The following is a 21,065-nucleotide window of genomic DNA, read 5'->3' as shown; positions in this document are numbered from 1 at the left end:
ATGGTGTGCAAATGGTGTTGTCTGCCAGATCACTCAGAGAGCTGCCAAAAAATTCTCCTGCATGCAGAGCAGACACCAAATCTGAACTGTGCCCAGGCTGATGTAGAAGAAACAGGTAAGCACTGTGATGCCTCACCTAGCTCACAACATCCTCTAATATCAAATATATCTGCTCTCAGATGAAGCTGTCTCCCTAGACTGGCCCTTATGAGAAGCTTCTAGATGCCCACATACCCACTGAAGAAAAAAAAAGTCTTATTTGGCTTTGGGAGGTGGGCTGTTTTCAGCCTCCTCAAAAGCAGAATGTAAATCATTTCTAGGAGTGAAGAAGCACATTCCAAGCACACCCCCACTTTGATTACTCCCTAAAATAAGAGCCCATACTCTTAATAGGACACTATACACAGCCCATATTCCACACTGACCCAGAAATTTCTCTGAGAAATCTTCTCAGAGAACCAGAGACCTAAAAAAACCATCACACTCGTTCCAGAGTGAGCTGTGGTTCAGAACAAGGGCAAAACCCCATTCAGTTGGTCTCAGTTTTGATACAGAYATGACTTGCTCAAGTGATTAAGAGTGAATTTCAGTTCCCTTGAGCTGCTTTTTTTTAAGTTCACTCATGCAAGCTAGGRAATACAAATTGTCATAAAGCTATAAATTAAACTAATCATTCAGTAAACCAAGAGGAAAGAAAGATTTCTATTCCTATATAGCAGGGAAGAAATCTGGACACTCTAGCAATGAAAGTAATGCAGGTGATGAATGGATTGGTCTGAGACCATTCAGTTCCCACTCCATACATCTGCCTTCTTCCAATTTAGATGGATGCGTGCAAGAGGTAAACAGATTCATCAAACAAATAAGATCAGCAACCCAGTCTGATATATTTCATCTTATGTGAAAGTTCCATTTGCTCTATGAAGTATGAGTTCAGCAGCATTTATATAATTCGTTTTACTGTGCTTCCCTTTAACGCCATAATAATCTTGTTTAGTCTCTCTTACTGGAAAAGACYACAAAAGGATAAAATCCCCAGAATAGTCAGTATAAAACTGGGCATGATGACCAAAGGACTGCTTGCATGACTGGAATATCTCATTTTGGGAGGGGTTAGTGTCACCAGATGGAGTCCATAAACCAATCTCTGTTCACACGCTTCCTATCAGATCTAGATTAGAAGTAGCTGGCAATCTTTGGAGACAGAACTCTTTCTCTGGTTCCTATTTACAATGGTGGAATCCCAGCACATGGCTGATGCTCGTAGGTGGTGTGTCACAAACGAAACATTAACAGCAGGACAGGGCAAACACCAGCATACTGTAAGCAGGAGAGCATKACTTCATTCCACAGGAGCATATTAGGAAAACTTCACAAGCAAATGGGACCTATTTGCTCATGCATCACATGTGCAAATATAAATACAGGCTGTATGTGTTCAACAAAGCCTTAGAGAACAGCAGTGTTTTAACCCTCTGCTTTCCTTCAGGGTGCCTGCCAGCAATAAGTAAACGTGCCCAAGACTGTGTACAAAGCTGTGCACAGGCTCACAATCAGCCTCCTTTTATATGCACTATTTTTGTAATCAAGCCTACAAACAAGCCCAGTATTGCACCAAAGGCCCAGCACTGCAGATTGGTCCTTGGCAAAACTCCTTACAGGAACAATTTTCTCCTAATCATCCTCTTCCAGAACGTGGTGATTTTACACAAGTGCGCTGCTGAATCCCTAGGGATGCCTTCGCTTTCCATGGCAATAGTTAGCCTGCTCAGAAGACAGCTTTCTTCACTAACTAAACTACAGAAGATACAATTTTTTTAATTCGCAGCTTACTTTATCCTCCAAAGTGCATTTRTACATGGTAAACAATGAGAGTGAACGCACAGCTTGGTTTGCTACCCTGCAGCAGCACTGTCCAGGTAACCAAGCCTGMAAAAAGTGCTGGATAGAGGAAAACTGGCCACCAATGCCTCTTTTTTCCTCTCTTTTTGTAAAAAAAGACCACCTAGTGGGACATGAGCTTCATTTCTATTTTGTCTAATTGTGTAGCCATGGTTTCTACCTCCCTTGAATACTAATACAATGGTGTTTGTGCCCCTRTGTTTGCAAATACCTTCTTTGCTTTCTCTTCCAACTCAGTCCTGGTCAGGTATGTGCTCATTCTCATCTGTCTGATCAGATGGCACCACACAACTCACATGAGCCACACCAGCCTGGTGCTGGGTCCCTGTGCCAGTCCTAAAGCAAAACACTCCCTGAGAGAAACAATGCCATCTAGGTTCAGCRGAGAGGTGGGATGGAGAACAATGTGATCCACATCACAATTGAGCCTTTGGACGATGGCTGAAGCACACAGGAATCAGCCTTGAATTTTAAAGCCTTAAGAATAGCCAAGATTTTGGAAGCATTTGGATGCTCCGTTTCTTTGGTATGTGGAACTGCTTGGCATTGTGGCACTCAAATCTCAGTTCAAGTGTGGTCACAATGAAGATTTAGACATCATGAACACACAAATGGACACCCTGGAGTGTCCAGCAGAGAGAACTGCAGACAGAGAGCACCCTTACTACCCATTCCTCTCTTAAATCATCTCAGGACCGTGTGCTTTCAAAAGGAGTCAAAAACATTTTCACTTTTAGCTTCTAGACAGAAGSTTCTACAAAAATAGAAGAATAGCCTCTCCAATAACATTTATGTCTTCAATCCTTCCTCCAATATGTCAGAAGAAAAGTCTTTAGGACCAAGTGATAGCAAAGCTGCAAAAGGAGATCTCAAACCTGACACCCACTGTTGCAGAAAAAATAAATTCCATCTTTCCATCAGAGTTTTCTTGTTTGCACCAAAATAAAACTGGTGAGATTCCCATGGCAGAACCTCCCACYTTTATTTTTGTAGGAGTAGGAAGAGTGAGGAAATCAGAAGAGGACTTTGGTTTTCACCACCAGGTAATACACCTGCGAACTCCTGGCAAGGGCTGTTAATACAAAAGTTACATTTGCTCAGGAAAACTGATTGGAAGAAAGAGCCATAGAGGACTAGTAAAGAATCAGAGGTCAAGATCAGAGAAGCCCCAGAGCTAAATTTGTGTGAACATGTTAGAAGGAAGTGTCATATATGCTTGTGCTGCTCCATCTCCCAGTTGTGGCCACAAGCAGGCATTGAGGGAAGAATAATGAAATTGGATTAGATGGATCCTTAACCTGAACCAGTCCAGCCATTCTTATTTTTGTGTGCTCTTTTCTGTGAATAAGAATGAAAACATAGAAAGCAAGCTTTGGAAATATAAGGAGGGGGGCGTGTTTCCAGTATGACCTTTCACCTGTCTGGAAGACTGGGCAAGACTTACAAACCCCTGGAAAAGAATCTGCCTTACGCTTCGATAGTCAGGATACAATTTAAGCAAAGGTTTTGAGATTATGCTGTAATTGCCCAATTAGCTCTTGCGTGCAAAACGGATTCTCTTCTATTTATCCATATTCAGCAGGGCAGAAATCCAAAGCTTTCTGCCCACTGTGGATTTGCTCTTCCAATTCATTAGGATTAATTTCCTCACCACCCACACAATTCTCTGAATCYCTTCCTGCCCTTCTGCCCCATTGCCACCTGTCAAAGTTATAAAGATGATTGGTGCTCCTTAAAAGCAGCACAAAGCATCTTTATCCATCTATTTATGGGCAGATGCTTGCACCCCCCTGCTCCTTTGCCAGACTAGTTCTTTCCAAAAGCCTGCAGTCTGTCAAGCTGTCCCCAGAGCACATATGTGCATGCAGTGTTTAACCACATCACCTCTTGTAACCCCAGTGTGTAACGGGTTCTCATCCCCCCAAAATCCTAGGTAGCGTTTTATTTTATTGAGTACTAAGTAAAACAAGAACATTTKCAAATTTATTGGCTATCAAATTAAACAATAACCTGTGTAAATGGGTCAGCATAAAGACCTCAGGCTTGTCTAGAGCAATTGTTTTTATTTCTAAAGCAGAGGATAAATTTTGGAGGATTAACATGTGTGTAATCCTGTTGTCAAGTCACTGGGCAGAACTGAGACTGACTGCTTCTCCTTTACCTCTTCCTGTCTCAGTCCAAAGCTTATGCARAGTCATGGGGAAAAAGGGGGGCATTAATTACTCTTGCTCTGGTTCATTTACCCCCATTTACTAAGTGACACCTTTTCAGAAAGCCTCTTGAACTGTATTACCAGAGGTGCTCTGTAAATTAATTGGTTTGGGAAGAASCATCTCTGATCCTGTTGGTATCACRGTAAGACATGAAAWCCTAGGAGTTTTCTTTCAAACTGGAAATCATGATGACAATAGAGGCCCGGTACATTCATTTTGAAAAGACAGTGCTGGAAGAGTRCTTCTGACCCACAGTTCTCTTCAGTGCTGGAAGCTATCTGAACTCCCTCAAAAGAGAGCACAGGTAAACTGGAAAGCCYCAATAAACACTTTGCTTTGGAACATTTATCACAGTCCTTAAAAAGATATCAGAGAATTTTCAGCAGCCACAGCTGGAGAAGAGTAAGAACAGTCTCACATTCCTAACTTCACATAAAAACCCAAGAGACTGCAAAACCAGTTACCTAATCATAGTCATARAATATCTCAAATTGGAAGGGATCCATAAGGATCATTAAGTCTAACTCCTTACTTCTCCCAGCACTATCTAAAACCACACTGCAATGAYTAAAAATGCTGTCCAGACTCTCCTTGAACSGTGTGAGGMTGGTGCTGTGACCACTTTYCTGGGGASMCTGTTCCAATTACTGACCAYCCTCTCAAYGGAAAAGCCTTTTCCTTATGTCYAATCTAAACTTTCCCTGACAAAGCTTCATACCATTGCACATGTCCTAGAATCAGACAAGTCAGCCCCTCTGCATGCCAGGGCCTCAGCTGCAGATCGCGAATAACAGCCTTTTCCTTCTCTGGGGAAACACTGGGAAGGACACTAGAGAAGGCTGAGGAAAGGTCATGCCCTGGAGTGGAAAAGGCTAAGGAAATCCCCTGGGTATCCCCCTGTTCCAGCACCTGCAACAGCAACACGGAGATACATTTGCTTGAAATGCCCAGTAGCATCAGCAGGGTGCAGARCACAGAAGGGCTCAGAAGGAGCTGCTGTATCCTGTCACGAAGCACAGCACSCAGCCCCCTCACGCTGCATTGTTTTCTTACCCACGGCTTCTGCGTCTTCCATCCCTTCAACAACATCCACCACACTGCAGCGTGCGTGTTTGCCATTTGCACGCTGTCATCTTGAGCTGCTTGGGCTTTCCTGACACAACTAAATGAATAGCAAATTGAGCTCTTTCCCTCCCCCTTACTTCACTCTCCCCTTGCTTTTGTACATGCTGAAGTAAAAAGCTTCCTCTGACTCAGATTTCAGCTGTCACAGATTTCAGCAGTTTTCTCCTAGGAAGTCTGGATGCTAATGACAGAAATAGCAGCTGTCTCTAAATACTTCATCTGCTGTCTGTGGTTAAAGGGCAGTAATGGCCAAGGCCAGGAGCAAGTGTGATGGGTGATGCTTGCAGAAATCCCCACCCTCGCCAGGCAGGCTCTGGTGAGAAGAGAGTGGGACSACCACCCCCTGATTGACAGGAAGGCCAGGAAGAGCTGCAAGGGCAAGAAAAAGGATGGGGGCAATGGGGCATGTGCTCACCTGGACACAAGTCAGRCAGCCAGCAGGATGCAGGGCGGCTGCCCCTCAGCCCCACCACCCRGAAACCCTGCTGCTGCTTCCCATTCCTATGGGAATCACATCCCCTGGCAGCTACATCCCAAGTGCCAAAAAGATGTCAAAGTTTTAAACAGTCCACCATCCCTTAAATAGGGCATCTTGCAGGTGAGATGAGTCAAGGCAAAGAGATTGAAGTGACTTGCTAGAAATGCGATTGAGATGGGAACTAGGCCTAAAGCTTGGGTATTTCTCTTTCTCACCATGCAGTGCTTTACCCAAAATAAAAGTTTGGCTGTACTCGGCTAGGGTCCAAGGACATGCTTTGTTGGCAGCATGACAATCTGTTTAGAGATTTTTGATCCCCACACGTTCAAAGCACTTGCACTTTCCACAAAACATTGTGGTGTCATTGAACACAATGTTATGTTTGAACTGAAAGGAGGAAGAAACATCTCCGTCTATTGCACATAAACAAGAGCTGGTCCTCTACATAATATCTTAGTAGAGAATAAAGGAAGTGTGAGTTTGGCCCTTGCTAATTAGTGATAATCTACCATCAATTTACTCAGACAAAAACGTACCCCATCATATCCACTCTAATTTCTTTCACTCTGCACAAAGACATCCTGAAATAGAAGGAAGGGCAAAGGGGAACACAGAGGTACCTGAGGACCTAATCATGTCCTAGGGATCTTAAAGAGCACAATTTAGGTCAAGTGTATCATCCTGGCTGAATGGGTTCACTTATGTGCAACAGCCAAGGCTTTCCACATTAGGATGTTAAATGGTGGCAGGTGAGTGTAATGCTGCCTAAACCAGAAATAATGCCAGTGCCCTTCCATTTCCACTAGAATTGTGCCTGCTAGAAGGAGTTGGGTTTTAGGTTCTCACGTTCGAATATTCCCAGTAGCAAGAAGTGCCTTGAGACAAGTGCCTTGAGTGATTTTCTTCTTCTTTYGTGCCTACTCTTTGGTCTGTCCCTTCTCAGTGTCTCTTTTAGAACAACACATAAGCTGAATCAGAGCACAGGTAAGTCCTAGAGCTCCATACAGCCTCAAGGGTCTCTGTTTCTAGAGCAATGGCAAGCAGCAGCGTACTACAGAGAGGCACAACAGCCARCTAACAGTCACAGAAAATTAGTTGTGCCACCCAGGATTTAATAGCCCGGCAGGTATCTTTTAGGGAGCTCGGGATCGAGGCATTTTCCTGGTAGGCAGGTGATCATAATGAGCAATGCACCTATAACTGCAGGAGCATCACAGTTCTCATCACATGTGACGGTACAGCACCAGTTTTGTTGCCAGATCCATGACAGAAGTTTAACTTTCTCTTCTGCTTTCCCACTTTGCACATTTATTGCCCCTGCTAATAGCAGGTCATGTGGTGTGGGTTCAGAAGAGAGAAATATCGCTTCTGCATCCTTAAGTCTTCCACAGAGCAACAGCTYTGCAATAATGAGTAGCAGAACACTAAAACCTTTCTGACTTGACTGATGAGAGAGTTCTCCATGCTTCATGGGCAGTTCAGATGCTTGACACAAGGGATATTGTGATGATTAATAATTAACTGGCTGGAGAGACAGAGAGCTCAAGGACAGATGCTTCCCATCTGTAATTTCCAGGAGCTGAGGCTGCACTTTTCAGGTGGGAGGGAGGGGACTTGGTAGGGTGAGAAGGTGACAAGGTTGGAAGTCAGCAGCCTTTTSAAGACACTTTGCTTTTATCTCCCAATACAGAAGAAGGTATTATCCTGCACTTCTCCAGGTGGCTTTCACTATCCCAGGCACTGGGGGACCGGAGCAGCAATGATCCCTGCCAATTCCTGGTGTCAACTCACCTAAATGAGATGCATCATTAGAAGCTGCATTCATGTATTTAATAGGTTTGAACATCAGCTTTAATGAGACACCTCTGAGATCTCAGGAGAGGTAACAGACAGTTAGAAATATGCTTCAAAGTCCTGTGGGTATGAGTAGTAAAATCCAAGTTCAGAGGTACCAAGTAGAGGATTTTTAAGTACCTGATGTGTTAGAGACTATTAAATCGTTCTTTACAYCAGCTTTAAAATTTCATCTGCATAAATTTCTTTGATCCACCAACGGCTTTAACTGCATTAAAATTAGTCAGAACAGCAGCTGCAATAGGCACTGAACTGCGTATCTCAGAGTAATTACACATTACAAAGGGAATCCTTGAAGCATTTCAGTAACATGCCGTATTACAAACAGCACTTGAAAAGCCACAGATGGACGTGTAAGCCTCCCAGCATAACTTTACTGCAGAGATGGATTTGGATGGTAGGATGTCATTTTTACTCCAGCTTGCTTCCTACTTCCTTGCCTTTCTCTCAGGAGTAGAGGGTGTTTCAAAGAGCATTGAAAAAGTTTTAGTTGATCCTGTGTTGTTGAAAATTGGAAAAGAGATGTGTAAGGAGTCTGTTCCTCCCCATCCCCTTTTTCTTTTACCTCCCAGTTCAGCTGTCTGGTTACATGTTCCTTCCACCTAGCTCTGCCTGAATACAAGGGATGGAAGAGTACACWCTTAGCAGTCAGGGGGATGTATAACCAACCTAATCAACAGGATGCTGGGATGAGCTCCTGTCTGTCCTGCCTTGTCCCCCAGGGGTGTCCTGCCTGTTTGCCAAAGCCTCTGGCTACCATGATGCAGAGCATCCCTGTCAGCAGCACTCTGCCCAGGGGAGGAGACAGAATTTGACCCAGACAATAAAAACAACTGAAATTTTTGTGGATCCATGTGGTTTGCATTTCTTCATCCTTCCAGATGCTTTTGTTCAGCAGAAGTCACAGCTGTTGCTTTTATTATGAGACTTGTAATGAAAAGGAAAAAAAAAAAGAGATTTATAGTACTTCCTTTCTTCTGGTCCCAAGGACACCTGAGCTTGAACTGGACCCATTTAATTTGCCTGTCTCTTCTTAGCTTATACTGGAATTCATCTGTTCTGTTTCAATTCAGTTCAACMTATTCATCAATGCCTTGTCCCCCAGTATCTTTGCAGTAGCCAGCACACAAAGTGCAGTGCTCCAGCAGCAGAAAATAGGTCTATGCCACATCCCAAAGAACTGCCAAAGAGAAGACAGCCAGCTGTCTTGGATAACGAGCAACCGYAAAAATTAGAGTGAATAAAAGTACAGCAAATGGCACTGCAATCACGAACAATGAATGTTAGAACTGGAGACAGATGGTGGGTGGATTTCAGCTTGGGACACGCATTTTTAGCTTCGGCCTCCACAGATTTGGAAACCTTCAGCACTGCTTTCCCATCTTTCCACAATGTTTTCGTCACAGGTTTCCTCTAAAGTTATGAGAGCCCTTGTATTCTTAGTGCTGGGACAGACTCAGAAAAAGAGCTCCACAAGTAACTGACCCTGCAGGCTGGGAAGAGAGGTAAGGAAGAAAGGGCAGAAGAGATCCTCTAGGGACAACAAAGCCTGACATCTGTCTAAAAATGCCCTGATGGAAAAAAAAAAAAAAAAAAAAAMAAAAAAAAACCAGTAGGAGGAAGGAAGATAAGGATAATAAGTTGACATCTTATTTCTCAGGAGGAGCAAGAGCTCTCTGCTTGTACCTAACAACCAGGAACCCAGACACTTGTCCAGAAGGGCACAGAGCAACTTCCTAACCATGACAGCYGGCCAGAGGAAATTTTGACTGTCTCCACCTACCTCAGAGAGAAGCAGCCTGGCCACACTATCACAGTGTATCTGRAGTCCAGCCTTCTCGTTCCTTTGTGGTGAAGCAGTTTTAGACTTGTATAAAGTAGAGAATAGATTCCTTTCATATGAAAGGTTCAGTGGGCCACAGAACAAGTGTGACTAGCCTGGCTCCAGCCTGGACAGCCTCCTGGAACAGCTAGGATTCACTGGAAATATTCACTCTCCTGCTTAGTGAGAATTTCAAACAATACCCAAATGTTTTCCCACAAGAGACCCAGAACAAGCAAATCCAATGYTTCCTGCTGTCTGCTTCTCTGGCAGACCTGTGTAAACAGGCAGTTGTGTTTGAGMCCCCAGCATTTTAACCTGGACTCTGTCACCCCAGATGCATCAGCACACTAAACGGRAGAAGCCAAATGCAGAATCATGCTGTTACTCCCCCAGCACATAAGCAGTGCTCATGACAGAACCTCTGGATATGCCAGGCCATCTCAAATGCCCTAAAACAGTCAAGATATCTACAAAGTTGAAAGCTATGAAAGAGGATCAGTGASGGAAAATAACCTTTCCTGAGAGAAATCCAGAGGTCAGACAAATATCCTACAATGTCCTTTTTTATCTATGCATAGCTAGTAGAGCCTTTCATTTTCTAGATAAGTGATTTGCTAAGAAAGCACCTGAGCCCTGGCTGAAAACACACACAACCTAGGCCTCTTCTTATGCAAAAAGAGCAAATGTTGAGGCTCTTGCAGCAGGTGCTGCCCAGGAGTAGAAGTTAATGACAGAGGTAATGATTTATCAGATTAATCTCATGGCTAACATCTTGCTCCTCTCTTTCTGTCACTTCTCATATTCACCAGGCTAATCCAGAGCTGGGGGAAAYGACAAATACAGGGCAATTATAAAATCATCAGCTCCAAGTAGTCCCAAACAGAGCRAGACACTCAGAGGAGCCAAGAACAGATGTCTAGGAGAACATTGTGTACCTAGGGAAAGTTAACCTATGGCAAAGCCTAGAATTCACTCTGGAAGGCAACACTGGGCTCCTCATGCATTCTAAACACCAAGGCAGCAATCAGCATCTTGGAAGCTTATTTTCTTGCATAAGTCACTCAGTAGCAGAAGATGTTGAAGAGAAGTGCAAAGAGGTTGATGGTTCCTTGTGGATTTGAGTATGACCATATGAAAGTAGAGTAACAGATCCACGGCTGAAGGTTCAGCAAACCATGTAATCAACAGAGYTCACACTGTGCCAGGCCCTCCCTTTCCAGAGATGTGGATCTATCGGGAGTCACGTGGCATTCGACCCATGTGTTGACACTCACATTGAAAGCACTAAAGAGGCTGAAATGCTTTCAGCATTGCTAGCATCAGACACATGCTTCTGTAGATCAGCATTCCTACCTATCAGAGATCATTTATTTCTCCCAGCATTTCTTCCTTTATCATTGCTTTTCTAGACACATTAAGATAAATTGTTTTAAAATTTAGTTATCAATTAAAACAATTTTCCAATCTTAGGCTGTTGCCTCATATTTTGCTCTGAGAATTTTCTCACAGATTCATGGGCTGATAGATAAAGCTCTGAAGTGAGCAGATGCCTACTTTCTCTGTTCGGGATCTTTCACACTCAAAAAATCCAGTGTTTATCTAGAGCAGTAGCAAATATTTTTTGCTTTCCTAACAGTTTCAGTCCACTTGTTAGAGGAAGAATCATTAGAGTTGTGAATTTTGTTTCTTTTCTTCCCCAGCAGAAATATAGATTACTTTTTAAAAAATTGATTGATCTCTGCCTCCCTCCCCAGCTTCAGCTACGTCATCTTGGCATAATGACAGGAACAAGACAGACTGAAACAAACAGAGAATTAGAATAAGGGCAATTCAGGTCACTAACATAGCTTTCAGCCCTAAGACACCCATTTAAATTCAGTTCATTGCACTAATGCACAACTATATACCTGCCTATCACCACACTTAGAAATGGATCTGACAGCTGTTCCAACTTAGTAGCTCACTAATGCTCAGCTCTCCCCTACAGAAGCTCCCACTGCATGTATAACTCAGTCCCTGTGGGCTGCCTGRGTAGGAAGCTGGATGACCAGCTGAGCCACGACACCAGAGCAGCTCAACCTATACACGAGGGATGAGGTACAAAAGCCAGAAGGGTCTGCTTTGCTACTGCTAGCATAAATTTATTTGTTAGGAGAATGAGACAGTTTCCAGTACTGTCAACACATCAGCTTTCATCAATAGTGAGAAGGGTTTGTTTGGTTTGGGGGGTTGTTTGTTTGTTTTAAAGAATAGCCAAGTAAAATAAGGAGCCTTGACAGCCTAGTGAGCCAGAGGCTAAATCTTGCTGACAGAAGTGTCATGTTCTAAAAGGAGTCTGCCTTTCTGTAAGGGGAAAGCCCAAAAAGCACCAGAGAAAAATCACTGGAAACCAACTTCCATATGGTTTCAAGAGGAAACAATCATTTCTCTCAGAGCTGCTCAGTCAGGCCAGGGGATTGAGACTTCGCCTGTAGACAGGACTGAAGAACAACTTCCAGTAGCAGCAAAAGTAACTCTGCCTCCTCTTTGTCTCTCTGTTACAACTGACCTTACTTTGAGCTTCTGGGCTTACACCTGAAAATCTGCCCAGGAGATTCCTGACCCCACAAGAGTTCAGGCTGTGTTGAAATTAGTGCTTTAGAGACACCAAGTCAGATTGTCATCTGCAGAATAAGACTCCAGAGCACTGCTGTGGCAGCTGTGGGCTAATGACAGGATCTGAGAGGCTTTGCTCCAGAAGAAGAGTTCACACTTTTTTTTTTACACTACGTTAGCTTTTCTAGGTTCTCCTCACTCATAAGGGTTCCTTACATTTGCTGATGTAAAGGAGAGCACGTTGTGGAGCAGTTTTCCTAAGGCATGCAGGACTAGCAGAAGTGACAACTCCAGCGTTGCCCTGGATGAGTCAGTTCAAGTCAGAGCATTGGGCAGCAGAGCCCTGGCTCAGTGAGCTCACTGATGGGATAAATGCCATGGCTGGAGAGAGCAAAGCCCTGTGTGCAGTCCAGAGACAGCTCTTGAAACATCTCATGCATAAGCATACAGCAGCCAGTCACAGAGCTGGGGAAGATCTGCAGGAACACGGACAGGTAGCTGGCTTGTCACCCTGACAACATCCAAACAGACTGCTCCCCCGATGGATAGCACCTCTCCTGGCTGTTGCTAAGAAAACAAAAATCCACTTATTATGCATAAGTGGATTATCCACTTATTATGCATAAATGGGTACACTTCATTGCTGGACTTATTAACCCAGGCCATGCCACTTGCTCTTTAGCTTCTTCATTGATTTAAATCAGATGACCTTTGGATTCCTTCCTCTTGAAGGAATGGATTCAGCTGCAGCTCAGTGTATAGTTTTTTTTTCAATCTTTTCTGCCTCCAATTGATTTCTTCTTTTCGAAGACACAAGAGGAGGGATGTCTTGTTGCATTTCATTGTCTTCTCAGAGGCTTGAAGCAGGTACTGGCAACACAGTGCTCAGCATCACCAAACTGTTTTCCTTTTCCCTCTGCTCCTGCGGTCAAGCAGGGCAAGGGAGCAATCCCACTCTGTGACTACTCTGCCTGAGGTCAGCCTGTTGTCACTCAAATGAAACTGATGYAGTCTAGGAGGAAAAGAGAAGCAGAAACAAAGCCTAGTTTTCCTCACCTGTACACACTGTGAGGCTGCTCAGCCTGATTTGTTTAAAACCTCTAATGTACTGCCATCAGATTTGCCATTTTCTTTTAAAAAGCTATTGATATTTATTTCAAAGTCAAGAGCATTTGCAATGSAAAATGTTGCATCCAAGAAAACTGAAGCAGTCTGGACAGACCTCTCATATCTTGTGCTCAGGACTCTGCTTTATCCAGTGACAGTGGTTTTCCCTGCCCTACTCTCTCATTCTCATCAATGGTCTATTTAGTCTCTCTGACCTTTTAAACAAAGAGTCKTCTCAGAGAGCTTTTTGGCCCATAATAGAAAGCATCATAGTATAATACCTGAGTGATTATGAACCCTGAACCCATTATGCATCATGTATATGGTTCAACCATCTAAACTCAGCCCTAACAAACAAACAAACAAACACAACCAAATCAAACCAAACAAAAAAACAGCACAGAAGGYCAACTGAAAGCTCTAGGAAGGCACATAAAACAAACACCTGAGAGCTACCTGATCCCTCACACTACCACATTTGAGTAGCACTATGTTTGACTACTGGAAAAAAGGGGCATTTAGCACTCGTATGGGGAGCCCATTTCCAGACATCAGGCACCTGTCAGCTCACCATTCTGCTTTGTTAGCCATGACTGGAAGAGAGCAGAATGAGTAAGATTCTGAAGAAATAAAGAGTCAGTGTAAAGTAAAATTGCAAGCACAAAATCTTCCCCTTTTCCTTTAGGAATTTAGGGATTTATCTTTGAGCTTACCTCCACAACAAGCCCGTGAAAAAAATTTTAAAACCCCAGATTTCCTCTAGCGAGTTCTAATTCATGGAAGAGGGAATTCTTATGAGTTTTGTGGCTGGTCACAGAATAAATAAGAATATGGTACACTTACCATGCCCCTCCAAGAACATGGTAAACTTTTTGAGTGAACAGTGTGTTTTGGCGAACTGAAATGATTCAGATTTAGTTAGTCATTTTGGCCAGAGATAACTGGCAAATATTTGAGGAAGGAAAGTCAAAGCATTTAATTTTTTATATATATATATATATATATATATATATATATGTATGTATGTTAGGAGTTGTCAATGAGTTGCCAGAATTTAATTAAAATCTCCTAAAAGCAATATTTTAGTTTTTGCTCTCTATTTGTTAAATGCTTTCAGTTTCCCAGTGTATGAACAATGGGGGGGGGGGGGGGGGGAAGAAATCCTAGTGACTCTCCACTTAATCTTTCAAGACCACAAGTTCTACTATTGACTTAGAGCATCTGTTCAGCTCATCACTGCAAGAAATTTCACAGCTATCAACTGACTTGACAAAAAATTCCCCTTGCTCTCCATGCGGCTTCCTGGAATTCCAAATACAGAATGCTGCACCTCTCCACATGCAGCAGCTCACAAACAGCTAACAAGTAGTGCAGAGATGGGGCCACCACCTGCACYAGGATTTTTCACTCTTCTGACTGAGTGAGCTAAGAGCATCTGAGACCTTTACCTTCAGTAAGCACAAATGTGTTCACATTTTTCTGAGTAACTAGGATTTATTCCTAGACTAGACTTATTCTTTCCTCCAGAGAGACAATGACATGCTTCATGATCTAGTCAGTGCTTTAAAACAATCACTTCACAGAATGAAGTGCTTCGCTTGCAATCCTGTGCTGCTTCTATAATAGACTGAAAGGTCCTAATGTATTGAAGACAGAGGCACAAAGCATCTCTCCTCCTTCAGTCCATCTACAGTGACCTGAATATCATTTCCCTCTCATTCACTCTAGAGGGGATGACAATGTCAGGGGAGCCAATGGAATAACTGTGGGACAAGGCCGAGTAAGAGACACCCCTCATTCAAACAGACCCTACCAATTTTATATGTTATCAGCTGCAAAGACAGTGGAAATTCAGGACAACCTCAGCTGTAATAAAAGAGGGACAACAGTGATATGAATGTCTTTGGCTTTAATACCATAGCATGAATGTGCCATGCAATGAGCTGAAAATATAATGAGAGCCCCCTAACTTGAWTCTCTGCCAAGCAAACTATTTTTAGTGGAATATGTTTAGCTTGTTAAAGATTTAAACTCAGGCAATAATTGCAGCTACTCTTCTGTCTGATTTAAATAGGCACTAAGAAAACCATTGCAAAGTAACCCACAAAGTGATGAGGGAACAGGATGATATCCTGGCTAAAAAAAAAGTCAACCCTGTGATCTAAGTAAGATCTGTTCCATGATAAACAGCTTATTAAGGTGGACTGGAGGGAAGAGAGCTGCAAGTTATGAAGGGAATTTGATTTGTCCCTCTGAAGGCAAAGCAGTAACTGACTGATCTGAGCAAACTCCATCACAGATTTTATAGACCCAGTTAATTATTGCAGGTCTCCAATCAGCAGTTGGCTTWGATCAAGTCCATGCAAGAGCTGGATTCAGACTGGGAAAGAGATTCATCAGTGATCAAACCCTAATCCATGTTGTTATTCTGTGTTCACACTTGCACATTAAACCAGAGTTCAGCATCCTACATATCATTTAGGACATTTAAAATGTCCTAATTGAGCAGCAAAGTCCTCCTGCCTGTTTGTTTTGCAAGTGTCTAGGTGCAAACAATCTCATACAAACTCTTTGACAAGAGATAGAGCAGGATATAACCAACCTGTGCGCTGGGGGTGAGGACAGGTTGCTTTTGATTACAATATTCAGAACACTTGAAACACCCAGTGATTTTTGCTCCATTATTTTATGCTAAAGAAAATAAGCCTACAAATAGTTCTACCTGCTATTTGTGCAAAACACCTAATCAAATTGCAGCACCTTTTTCTTAAAGAAGCCTGCTACATAGCCAATAGGTAAAAGGATAAATGGCTATAATCTTTGAATACATAAGATGACACAGAGTGGATATTTCATAGCTGAACAAAGCCCATAATTGAACTTCTGCCCTAGGGATAAGTTTTCCAGCAGTGTAAGTGCTTCCAGTTGCCATATGGGGGTCATGTTCTTTGTCAGGAAAGCAGAGCTTTACATCCAGTTAATTGTTGTTCCCAGCTGTCTTTTTTTGTCGTTGTTGTTGGGTTTTTTCCATTGAGGCTAGTTTTTCAACAGTCATTTAAGCAAACATGCTCATTTCCCAGTTCCCCCGCAATTCCCCAGCACAAAGTGCAGATTTTGCCTTCCAGACTTCATGGTGTTAAAATCATAGCAGCAGTGGAAAAGCATGTCGTCTCAATAGTCATAATGTAGGACTTGWGCTACAGGTGACTCAGCGGTGACCAAACAGATGCCACATGAAAACAGAAAGGGTTCTGTGTACAGACTGGTTAACCCATGGAGTTACTACTTACACAGGAAGGTTTTCATGCAGCAAAACCTACTCAGTCTGAAGTAAACTGTTGACTTCAATTCAGTTCACTGTGTCTGGGTGTCCATCTTAGAACACAGTGTCCATGAACAGCAAGTACCTTCTGCCTTAATTACTTAAGGCTTCATCTTTGGTGTCAATCAGACACAGGTAAAGACCATGTCCAGACAGTATTTGGATCTCTTCAACTCAGTGGTGAACTAGTCACTGATTTGAGACGGATCAACTGTGGCTGAGAGAAGAAAGTTAACACCATAATCTGCTGCAAAACAAACTAAAAAAAATTGCAAAGAAGACAGTGGGTATTAAAAAAGGACAACACAGCTTTTTCATTTTCCTCAAAGGGTTAATGGTAAGCTCTTGCATGTGCATTTGCAATGTCAGTCCCTTGTTATCATGCACTAGCTACCACCTAATTGGGTTACCAGAACTGTTGAAAAACATCTTGAGGGAGTTCACAGTTTAGGCTGCTAAGCAACTGGCCATTAAAAACTCAAGACCAAAATATTGAGAAAGATTTTACACCAACTTGCTCAATTTTACCAATAACAGCTCTGGAAGAGGCAGCTTCAGTCCACTGTACTTGTGCTTTTTGGACTGCTCACCAATGCAGATTCATTTCTACCTAAATAACCCTTACCACTCACTCTTCCCTCAGAAAACAACCCACCTGTTTTAGTTCACAAAAGATCTCTTGATCCTTGTGATAAAAAGACGTTTGACTTTTACAGCAACCCACTCCTAATCTCTTCRGTGTCTATTCTCTGGATTTCCCCAACAGGGAAACCCACACTATTCTGTGGGCTCCCTGGTAAAAGTTGTCACGCCTGATGATAAAAGGCAAGTGTATGCTGTAATCTTAAAGGGCTGGAGGTGAATATTTAGAGCTCAGTCAGCATCTGGGCCTCATAAGGTTGCATTTTCCCCAGAAAAATTCACTAAATTTGTGGAAGTGCTGAAAATTACTCTTTTTAATCATTAGAGGGCAATCAAAAAACAAAGGTGAAGCACATGATCATCAAAACATTCCTCATCTGAAAATGCCTTTCCTAAGACCAGCAAGCCAATGGGTTGTGCCAAGCCTTCTTCCCTTTGGGGGCTTGTGCCAAGATTTTGACCTTCTGATTTGCTAGCACAGACAACACCCACTCACATTCCCCTTTGCAAGAAGAGGTCAAGAAAAACCACTTGCTACCCTGTGAACTTCCAGGAAATATTGCCTAGCAGCATGTGCCCATGCCTCTTTCTGCGATGAAAGTTTACCAGCAAATTTCTTACTCTTGTTGATRCAATTAACCTCAGAGAAAATTATTAACTACAGTCTTACGCACATGAGGAATTGATCCAGATTATTAGCCTAGAAACTGTGTCCTTACTGCAGCTCTACAGCTGTTTCTCCTCCCTAGACTAAATCCTGACCCCCRCCCCACAGCCCCATAGTGCTTGCTCACTCAAAATTAAAGGACAATTCTCTCCAACAAAGACAGAGGTGATCACATTTCCTTCCTTAACTGGGGCACTGAAAATTAAAAAGTCCTTTCCTCACCTAATGCTGTTTCTGATGGATACTGCAGAAAATAGACAGACACAATACCTGTAATCTAAATAATTACCAATAAAGTAAATAGCTTAAAAAAAAAAACCAAACAGGGGTCAGCATCATCTCTGWCATGACAGGATGATAGGCTTGGATGAGGAGTTGGGGCCAGGGAAGAGAGGGAGGGGGAGGGAATCAATCTCTCTGGAGATCTGTGCCTCACTCCTTTTTGCACAGTGCCTGCCCTCCAAGCATGAACTCCTACCCAGCCCCACTGCCCCCCCAGKCAGTAGTGTTTCCTACTCACCATGTCATAAACATTCAGAATCACTGGTTCATTTGCCATTGCTGATTGCAGTGGAGGCTGGATTAAAACCTTTCAGTCCCTGCCAGATGTGTGTTGATGYCCCCAGGGTATGCTTTTACCCTGAGCCAGATAGAAGAAAATGCCTCATCCTACAGTTGCCAAAGGAAGAAGCACGGAGAGAAAGAACGCAGAGAATTCTCACGGTTGTGTGTGTGTGTGTAAAGTTGGTTGCAAGGAGGCAGGAAGGCCTGGGTTGGGTTTGCTGGTTGTATGGTGTTTATTTTAGTCCTCCACACCGTGACAGTTCCAGGGTTTCTCTTTAACTCTGTAGCACACCTTGGGGTCCGTAGACTCACACACCGCTAATAACCAGGCACTGTCCAAGCTCTTAAATCCCGATCCGCAGAAGACAGACCCTGAACCCGAGTACAAGCCCTCTTCTGGCACCGTGAGCAAGGTGGGTGGCAGTGCGTGCGGGGGGATTTCTCGGCAGAGCGGAGTGCTGCTACCGCAGCGGGCTGCCAGCAGTATGCAGGAACCCGAGGYACCAAGGCACGGAAGGGGCTGGAGCGGGCGCCGAGCTCGATCCCTCCCGCCGGCGGAGCCCGGAGACACCGCGGGATCTGTCCGGGGAGCGGGGTTTGGTCAGCCCGGTGACGGGATCTGTCCGTGGTGCTGGGATTGTTCAGTCCGGAGCTGGGATCTGTCCGTGGTGCTGGGATTGTTCAGTCCGGAGCCGGGATCTGTCCGTGGCGCTGGGATCCGGGGCCGGGATCTGTCCGCGGTGCTGGGATCCGGGGCCGGGATCTGTCCGCTGTGCTGGGATCCGGGGCCGGGATCTGTCCGCTGTGCTGGAGCCGGGATCTGCCGGCGGTGCTGGGGCCGGTCCCGTTTAGGCACTCGGTTGAGTGCTCTCTGCCCCTGGCAGGACATGGTGAAGAGGCTGTGCCAAAGGGATTCCAGCGCGGGTCTCGGCGGTGGGAGGAAGACGAGGAGGGGGCTGGCTGCCCTCGGGGCAGAGAGGAGATGCCGCAACCCCCATCCTGCCCACGACGTGCAGGCAGACCTGGCGTCGGCGCCGAAGTTAGTAGGCAGTTCTTTACGGGAGATGACGCGGGATTACCCGGACTGGGGCTGGAGCGAGGAAGATGCCGAGCAGGCAATGCTTCCAGGCAGGGTACGGGGCCAGGGTTGGGCACCCCAGCTCTCTGTGCTCYGCTCTCCGCAGGGCCAGTCCTTATTTCGCGATCAGCTCGTCCCGAGCCGAGCAGCTCGTACTGACTGACAGCCGAGGGGACCTACCCCGTCCTCTGCTGGCTGGATGCATCGCTGCATGGCACACGGTAGGAGGGCGGGGACGGGACCAAGCGACTGGGCAGGGCGAGTAGTTCCACTTCTGGCAGCAGCAGGGTCTGGAGTTTCTTCCGTCCTGGAGCTACTTTACGCTCGTGTTTGGACTGTGCGGCTCTGCAATGTCTGGCCAGCAAACACTCCTCTCTGAGCTGGATGCGAGAATCAATTGTAAAATGCACTGCGGTAAATTCATCTTCCTTTTGCTCCTCCTCTCTCTTTAAAGGGAGAGTCTGTGATGGTGCTGGGAAAGCGAGCAGCTGAGAGGGGGACAAGGGGGCTCCTGCTCCCAGAGATTTGCAGTGGTGTGGAAACTAACACTTTGACCTTAAACGTTCATACACAGCAGACTTCCGAAACGAGGGAAAAAAAAAAAAAAAAAAAAAAAAAAAAAAAAAAAAAAAAAAAAAAAAAAAAAAAAAAAAAAGCAGGGATGACCTCATCTGAGTTGGAGGCGTATCTGAGGCTGAGGCTCTTTGCCAGCTCACAGCCAACCAGATCTGAATGAAAATTGCAGGGAGCCCGTTACATCAGCAAAGCCCAGCATGCCTCAGCCCTGCCAGCCCTGCCTTCAGCCACACGGGAACCATCCCGTCTGGAGAAGGGCTCGCTTCCCTTTGTCAGGGGGGGAAGGACAAGACCGTAGAGCTGCAGCCTTGTAAAATACTTATTAAACAGTGTGCAGGAAAATTTCTAGTGAAGGCAGGCAGAGGGAAAAGGAAGTGAGTYCATGCCCTGCATAACAAAGTGCCAGCCTAACAGAGTCAGACRTAAAATTTTTCTGCAAACAGTGCCAAAGGAGATCCAGAATTGCTTGGCTCTAATATGCATTTTGAAAGCACAAAGCCACAGCTCAGGCTGGGGCATGATGACGTGCAATGTGGCAGGGACTCCAGAACATTTCATGTGGACTCGTCATTCCATGGGTGGGCTGGGYAATTCCAGACACATGGTTCAGGGACTTGTATCCTGCCCTCTAGCTCTCCAGCCCAACAAATCAAACTGTGCCACTGACCATCTGTCTCAGCAGCCTGGTCTGAAGGAGCAGTTTGTGCAAGTGGGTAAAAGTGCTTCCTCCTCCTTAGCAACTCAGAGCCCAGATAGTCCTCAGAGGCTAATGAGCCCCCATTGCCATTTAAAAGGCTATGGAGCGATGATAAGCTCCCTCTCCAAGAGGCTAAGATGCATCAGTCATGCCCTAACTTGTGAGACAAACCRCCTACTGAAAGCCAGAGGCTCCTGATAAACTGTCACAGATACCCTGAGATTGTCGTTTTTGGATATATGTCCTGCTCTAGAGATGGTGATGTTTTAATGAGACTTGAAAGGAGAGGGAACAGCTGATATTAGACCGACTGAAGTAACTGCAGAAGAAAAGCAGCATTACACCTGCCCACATGCTTATTTGCTAAATGAACTCCAATGACTGCTGTGCTCAGAGTTCACTAAAATCAATTAGAGGATT

At 44.5% G+C, this 21,065-nt stretch overlaps 1 protein-coding gene across 1 annotated transcript in view; it reads right to left on the bottom strand.

Annotated features, from left to right (window-relative positions):
- Positions 1–18,289, bottom strand: part of LOC130572430 (deubiquitinase DESI2-like) — a 54,395-nt gene extending 36,106 nt beyond the window's left edge. Inside the window, exon 1 of the mRNA XM_057364129.1 lies at positions 18,251–18,289. Within this exon, the coding sequence (XP_057220112.1) occupies positions 18,251–18,289 (39 nt within the window). The remainder of the gene's footprint in view (positions 1–18,250) is intronic.
- Positions 18,290–21,065: the final 2,776 nt, after the last annotated feature.

This window comes from Malurus melanocephalus, unplaced genomic scaffold (genome assembly GCF_030028575.1).
Source record: "Malurus melanocephalus ecotype Western Australia unplaced genomic scaffold, MMel_1.1 scaffold_2, whole genome shotgun sequence".
Taxonomy (NCBI): Eukaryota; Metazoa; Chordata; class Aves; order Passeriformes; family Maluridae; genus Malurus; species Malurus melanocephalus.
This window is presented reverse-complemented; position numbering and strand designations above follow the sequence as displayed.